The sequence below is a fragment of the Macadamia integrifolia genome, chromosome 6 (assembly GCF_013358625.1).
Source record: "Macadamia integrifolia cultivar HAES 741 chromosome 6, SCU_Mint_v3, whole genome shotgun sequence".
Taxonomy (NCBI): Eukaryota; Viridiplantae; Streptophyta; class Magnoliopsida; order Proteales; family Proteaceae; genus Macadamia; species Macadamia integrifolia.
The window spans coordinates 33,069,982-33,077,693 of record NC_056562.1 but is presented as its reverse complement, the minus strand read 5'-3'; the positions used below and the strand labels follow the sequence as shown (position 1 = coordinate 33,077,693).

At 37.7% G+C, this 7,712-nt stretch overlaps 1 protein-coding gene across 3 annotated transcripts; it reads left to right on the top strand.

Moving 5' to 3' along the window:
* Nucleotides 1–1,127: 1,127 nt before the first annotated feature.
* LOC122082860 (F-box/LRR-repeat protein At3g48880) lies at nucleotides 1,128–7,226 on the top strand. Of its 3 annotated transcripts, XM_042650663.1 has the most exons (5): nucleotides 1,218–1,278; nucleotides 1,382–1,474; nucleotides 3,379–3,427; nucleotides 6,032–6,407; nucleotides 6,498–7,226. In XM_042650663.1, exons 4-5 carry the CDS (start codon nucleotides 6,052–6,054, stop codon nucleotides 7,102–7,104), a joined length of 963 nt encoding a protein of 320 aa, XP_042506597.1. In that variant the 5' UTR covers nucleotides 1,218–1,278; nucleotides 1,382–1,474; nucleotides 3,379–3,427; nucleotides 6,032–6,051; the 3' UTR covers nucleotides 7,105–7,226. The 3 variants fall into 3 exon arrangements, with proteins under 3 accessions (XP_042506596.1, XP_042506599.1, XP_042506597.1); XM_042650662.1 differs by lacking the exon at nucleotides 3,379–3,427 and having other exon boundaries at nucleotides 1,128–1,278; XM_042650665.1 differs by lacking the exon at nucleotides 1,382–1,474 and having other exon boundaries at nucleotides 1,203–1,278.
* The last annotated feature ends 486 nt before the right edge of the window (nucleotides 7,227–7,712 follow it).

Below are 7,712 nucleotides of genomic sequence, written 5' to 3'. Positions count from 1 at the left end.
TTCTATTACAAATGGGAAGGACATCTAGGTATGAAATGAAGCCATTCAAAGAATGTCATCTTCATTTGTGTAATTATGAAAAGAATCTAGCCCGCTTCTTGACTCTCTCCACTCGTGTGGGGTCATTACATATTGGAAAGATTTACATAAATGATCTCGAGTTTTATTGTCTAATTTTTATTTCATTTTTTTGTTTTTATATAATAGACCCACAATAGGGGTCAAGAACAGACTCACGGAGGAGTCAACACGAGTCAAGGCCACACTTATTGGAAAACAAAAAAATTGGTTTATGCATGATAACAATTAACGTAGAATGATCATATTCAAAAAACTTAAAACTGCAAGGTAAAGCCTAGCATGCTATAGGTTATCAGCCATGTATCCACTTCTTTCCGTGGTCCCTCCCAATGAAATGATCCCTCTTGCCCTTGGCTGTCTCCATCCCATGTGTTTGTCACCCATGTAATTTTACTTCCTCTATCTTAATGAATTTCTCTTTCTATGGAGATAAAAAAAGAAAAAAGAAAATAAACAAAAAGATATAAATGAATTTTTATTTCTATGAAAAAAAAAAAAAAAAAAGAAAAGAAAAGAAACAGAATGATATGATCAAAGAAAAGTACCCACATATCCAACCATATTTATTTGGAATTAAAATAAGGCGGAGTTGAGTATATGTGCTTTAGTAATAAAAAAAGATAACAACCCAGTGCACAAGGCTCCCGCTACTACAAGGTTTGAGAGGGACAAGTCACAAGTGTATTGTTGATACCTGAAACTATTATGATATATCAATATCAATCAGATATATTGCCATCCATATAGGCATATGGTACTATAACAGTATTATCGATACTTAAAACCCTATTCATTATTGATGCTTCTTATGAAAATAGTGGAAATCATAAGCTACACACATTGAAATTTAGACATAGTTACAGACTTGCCAGTATATAAAAGGAGTAACGGATGAAGAAATGCGGAAAAAAATTCAATACCATGGTCCCCTTGTGTTGCAGACAAAGCAGAGTCGTTAGGTGGGGAATTCACGACGGGTTCTTGTGGGCTGTGGGCCTTCATAAACCAATGGGATTGGGCTTATTACATTAAGGCCGACAACTGAACGAACTGAGCTGTTTTCTCCGCATTTGTCCGTTACAAGTGGGAGTTTCAGTAATTAAATCCTGGATTTTTTTTTAGATTTTAGAATTCGAGACAGAGAAAGAAAGAACGTCGAGACTCCAGAAGATGGGTTGAAGACTCTGAAAGTAATAGGTAACTTCTCGGACATGATCATGGAAAATTTTTATCGTTACCTTCTCAATTATTTTTCTAAATTATTAATTTGAATACATTTACTCTTTTATCTTAAAATTAGTGACTTCTGGTATGCGAAGTTACGATCTCTTCCAGAATTGTAATTACAGTGTTCGTCTCCCACCAAGCACAGTCATTAGTCAGACTGAAAGAGGTATAAGAAAGGATGAAAGACACTTTTTTCTTATCATTTTGTTTAAATTCATTTATTTGAATTTATGGTTAGTTTATTCTCTCTCTGCGACTGAAGTTTTCTTTCGATCCTTCAATATATATATATATATATATATATATTTCTCCCAAAAGATCCAAGTTAGGAAAAGATCTAGATCAGAATGATCTCCATGGGTAGTTACAAAAGTTGTCACTGGAAATGTTTGGAAATAACTATTAATCAAGAAAAATGAAAGCTTGAATTTTTATGTGAAAAAATTGGATCTTTGGTTGTGGGTTTTTCATCGCTTGTTCTTTTGCGGAAGAGAAATCATTGATCGCTGTCATCACCATGAAATTGCGGAAATTTAAAGTGGGTTCATTATAATGGGTTTGAAATTTAACTTCTCCTTGTAGGATCTTGACCCAAAAGATTAGATTTTGACATGAAATCGATTGCATAGAAAGGGGAGAGAAGAATTGTAAAGGGATACGTAAAAGATTTGTCTTAGCTTTGTATGCAACTAGCAAATGTGGACTTGTATTGTTTCTGGAATTTGCTAGAACTTTGGTAATTTGGTGTTGCCTTTATAGAAGATAGATAATATTCTTTTTCATCCAGAATATATAAGCGGAGTTGCAGGTTACGTAAATCTGAATCCATGTCTTTTGTCCTTGCTGGGCTTAACTCGAATTATTTTGACTATGGAGTTCGGGTTGTTTACCTTCAAGAGGTTCTATGCTGTTATACCACTTCTTTTGTTCGGTTTTAAATTCTTTGTCGAGGACACTATATTCTATTCTAAGTATTTTCTACTTGTTCATGTTTGCTATGATGGGGACTCCTTACTAGCGGAGTGTTAATACAAGTATACAATGTACAAAGTTGATAACTCATGCCTTGCACCTTGATTAAATGTATGAAGTGAGATGATCAATTTTGTGTCTATCCTTTCTATTGGCTGCAAATTTCTTTTCCCAATTTGAGTTTCTGTTGAAGTTAATTGTCGAGATTTACAAGAAAATGTTTGATCCTTTAGACATACAAGTAGCTAACGGAATGCTCTTAAAGTATATCCCGGGATCCAGCTGTCAGTGGACCCTTACCAATGCAGGGTCCCACTTACGCTTCGTATAACTGCTCTCTCAATACATTGTGCATGCTGTATTAGTCCTTGCTATTATAGATTTTGGGCATTTCTTCACTCTCCCTAGTTTCTGGTGACATCATGTCCTTAAAACAAACAAATGCTGCATATTGGTACATAGTTTTGAACATAGTTGTGAAGGTGTTGCTTAGGCATCCAAGCGCCTTTGTCACCTAGGCGCTTTTTTAGTGTCGCCTTACGTCCAAGCCCCCTCTATCGCCTTGGTTCGCCTAAACGCTATGACAACTATGGCTTTTGAGTGTTTCCATACCTTGGATTTCATAGTATTGAGGGTCTTTCAGTGCTAGGCCTAGATAATACCTTCTGGCTCGCTCATCAACTTCTCCTATCAAGGCAAAGGCTTGTCTCCCCCCCCCCCTTTTTTTTTTTTTTACTCCATAAGATCAAGCTAGAGCTGACTTGGTTTGTATATCTTGTTTTTATCTTCATCAAGTGGATGTTTCATTTACTGGTCTGAACCTCTTGGCTTATTGTGTCTTGACGTTTTTCATACATGTTACTGTCCAAATTATGATTATCTTGTTAATTGCTTTCCAATACTGGATAAATAATAGTTCTGTCTTTCCTATGACGGCCTACTAAATTATCTTATTGTGTAGAAGTTCTCTTGTGTAACTTTTGGACGTGGCGTCCTTGTTTCTCCATGCATTTGCTAGGGTGTCCCGGTCTGTGAAACGTTGTCAATTATTACTTACTGCTAACTACTTGTATTTGTCAAACCATGATTTCATTTTAGGGATTATTTGGAAAGATCAACTCAACCAACTTTTCTGGAGAAACTTCAGGTCAGCTACACTAATCCTTCAACTCTACGCTATTTAGGTCTTATATTATTGAATTCATCTGATGTGCCTGGGTAAGCAATTTTGTTTTGATTCAGTGAATGTTTCCTGCTGGAAGTAGGCTTTTCTATATAGGGATGATTTAGGCATAGGACTGTAGCTGAAATCAATAAATGTGTGGATATATGAGATTTTTTTTTTCCCCCCTTAAGGGGATTAGCAAAAGCTGAATTTAATGCTTTAGGTGAAGGATGACAAACAAACGGGAAAGGAAATTAAAAGAATAAAGAGAAGTAAACTCACTGTTTTAACTCCTTCAAAACAGGAATAGTCTCATCACTTTAAAAAGATTTAATAGTCAGAGTATCATCAGCTCACGTTGTAGGTGAGGAGGCATATCTGAAAGGAGATCATAATAACCACAAGAACGTAAATTCAAATTCAAGTAAAAATTAAATCAGGGATTTGCTTCGGTGTGGAACTGTATATCATAGTGAGCGGATATAGGTTCTTTTCTCTTACGATTTCCAGGTTCCAAGTTTATTTGGAACTAAATAAGGATTCAAGTAGAATACAGTTTGGAAACTAAATAGTTCTAAGGACTCAGCCTTCTAGATCAAAATACAGATGGTCACTGATGAGGTGACAAAAAATATATATGGACCGAGAGAAATCCAGATTGGGAGTGGGTGCAATTGTCTGAAACGCAGTTGTTCAATCTAGACCCCTCTTGAGGCTGCTGGTCCTGGCCATGGGTTTGAACTGATTAAGCTTGAGTGTCTTCAGGTAGTTCAAAACCAGGCTTAGGCCCTTCATTCGAAGAAAGAAAACAATATTTGGAAATTGATATAAATTTTATTTGCATTAGTGCAAGCCCATTTAGTGGGTGAGCCTGTGGCACAACAGTCAAGTTGCACTATTGCAACACGTTGGTCACAGGTTTGAGACTTGGAGTCTGCCTCCCCTGCGAAGCAGGAGGTAAGGCTGCATACCTTTGCCCTCCCAGACCCTGCAGTAGTGTGAGCCTCGTGCGCTGAGTTGCTATTTTAATAGTGCAATACCATTTGTAAATACTGGAGCAGGAACTTAGGATTGGAAGACGACAATCTCTGCTGCACATATGGTATGTCATATGTGCCTATTGTAGCTCAAAACCAGGTTTAGTAACTTGATTTGGATTATAAAGTGATCTTGATATTGTGTAAGGTTTATTGTCTATTGTGCAAGCCTATAGTATCTTTTGTTAATACTGGAGCAGTAACTTAGGTTTGGAAGGAAACAATCTTTTCTGTGGGTATGGTAGACGCCTATATCGAGGACAATGATCTTACATGAGGATTTCTCCAAATCCATGCATAACATTAGAGGTGGGGTAAGCTTCTGGAACAATGCTTGTTGCAGACTGACTTCTTCACTAGCTCGTTGATCATCAGAACTAGCGAGTCAAAGATATGACAGATTTAAGGTCCTGCCATTTGGAATCAATTCTCTTGAGAAACCTCAATAACTGAGAAAAGATTCGTCTTCTGAACTATCTGATTTGGAAAGTCTTTTCTACCAAAAGAATGATATGATAAATGTGTTTCGGGCGCAGAAAAGAAGCTATCTCAAATTAATCATCTCTATTGGATTCTGAGTTCTGACCTTCCATGCTAGCTTAGGACTCCTCTGGTCTTTGCCTAATATGATAAGAGTTAATATTCTAATCTGTTGGTTTAATATTAGCTGCAATGTTTGATTTCTATTTAAAGAAGTTGAAAAATCCATCAACACCTACTTCTGCTTTTGTCATTATGCCCATTATGACTTTAACGATTTGACATTGAATGACTCAATTTGGAATTCTCTTCAACCTAATCCAAGGCTGGGGTTTTTTTTTTGGGGGGGGGGGGCGTGGGGGTTGGAAGAGGACGATTATATATTTTATTGACCCATTAGGAAAGAGAGGGGCAAGAAAGTTTTTGAAGTGTTGCACTAGTAGTGGTGGTGGTTTGATTTTAGCCTGCACTGCTGCTGATTTATGGGTATAATTTGCACAAATCTTGTCAACAATTCATTTTTTTCATGATATTCATTGAAGCTTGTTAGAGGGATTTTGCTTTTTATAGCAGTATTTGATACTTAGACTGGACTTGACAGAACTTAAGTTCAAACCATTGACAGCCAGCCATGTGTTTGGTCGGCTCCCTTTTGACCTGTATGGTTTTTGCTGTCAGCTGGCATTATGGATAGCTGTTAGGCCCTTCACTAGGTTGTTAAAATGAGGAGTATAGATGATCTAGCAATAAGATTGACTTGGATATGATCAGATTGTTGTGCTATCTGGCAAGAAATTACTCCATAAGTGCAGCTGGGTTCAACAAGTGGGGTTATCTCTCTCCTGCAGTGAATCAGTAAGACTTTTCTCTTGGTAGTGCAGGTGGCCATATTGCAATTATCTATGTTGTGGAGAATTATAATTCTTATCTTTGTTTATGCCATTTTGCATAAGAAACAATTGTACCTATTTCCTTTTTTTATGTATTTTTTCATTTTCCATTTATGGCCTAGTTAAATAACTAACGTTTAAGGTCTTTTAACTTTATAATGCATTGTAATTCCTCTCAGATCTTTGGGTGGTGTTAAAGATGGAAGAGTACTCATCAGAGAGGAGATGGGAGGATATGGAACTTGATATACTGGTGAGGATTTTCAAGACATTTAATATCATTGAGCTGACTTCAGGCATTTCCCGAGTTTGTAGCACATGGCGCTTGGCTTGTTCAGATCCAATGCTTTGGAAGACTCTTGATTTGGGGTTGTTGAGGTCTAATTACATTAAAATCCCTTCAGCACCATTTGTTTGGGTATCTGATAGCTCAGATAGGAGATTGATGCGGTTGTTGAAGGTTGCACTTGGTCTCAGCCATGGATCCATTACTTGTTTGATTTTCCATTTTAATCTGTATCTGAAAGATGAGCACTTGATCTATACGGCTGAAAGGTATTATGCATCCATTTTGGAACAAATTCTATGTTTCAGTTTTGATTGTGGTTCTTTGGGATGGAAAATTAACAGGGTTCCATAATGCAGGTGCCCAGGGCTCAAACGGCTGGTTCTTCCTGCTTGGAATCGAATTACTAAGGGTGGAATCCGTAAAGCTATCCGCATATGGGAAGATCTTGAATCAATGACAATGCCCAGCATTGGCTATCCCCCTTACATCATGGAAGAAATTGGTAAGAGCTGCAAGAATTTCACTGAGCTCAAGCTGATGGGTCCTTGTGACATCATATTTGCATCAACCTTAGCCACTTGGCTTCCCAAACTGAAAGTCTTGAGTTTGCGGTGCTCTATGTTGACCAAGGAAGTTTTGATCTCGATCTTGGACTCCTTGATGGATTTGGAGGTACTCAATATCTCTCACTGCATGTTGATTGAAGTCCCTGAGCCCCCGGCCTCCAAAAGAGTTCTTAGAGAGCTTGATGAGACAATCATTGAGAAGGCGTCCCGGTTACGAGAATTCTACTTTTGCTTAGAAGATTCATGCATCATGTGTCAACGTATGAAAGCTGATGAAGGTCTCATTAGGTGGTACAAGTACGAGGAGTGGTCGTGGCGTGTAGACGAAGTTAGCTCCCTTTCACTTGCAATGGAGCAGCATGTTGAGGTTGCTGGTGGTGGTATTGTACTGAGTTAAGTAACATGTAATGTGGTCTATGTACAATTTACTCTGTGTAAAATAAATGCTCAAGCCAGTTTTCCTTCATGGCCCATGTACAACAAAGAGAAATAATGTATTATTAACTCTCTTTTCTTGTATCTGTTAGCAGTTCAGCTTTAAGTAGACTGTATAGGCTAGCACTTTTATTTTTCGAAGTGATTCTTTGGGAAGCACTTCAGAATTATCTCCAGGGCATTGAGTGGAAGATCTCCCATTGCTATCAGGAAGCCAATCCCATTATAGATCACATAGCTAAGTCTGCAGTGAAATATGAGACTTCCACTCCATTACCAAAGTGGCCTATTTCAATCCGAGAGTTTCTGAATGATGACGGTCTCTGTAGACCAAGGTTTAGGATTCTCTAGATTTCGGAAGAGGTTCTACTTTGGTTTTATTGCTTCCTTCTGGTTTCTTTCCCTGCCGATGGCAATGCAGAAGGTGGGAAGGGGGCCAGAGGTTGATTTTGTCCAGATTGTCTTGTATTCTTTTTCTTTCTTTTTAATAAAATTGATCCCTTAGCGAAGGAAAAAAAAACACTTCTTGGATTCTTCTAACAAATGAATATCCACTGTTAAAGATCCCCA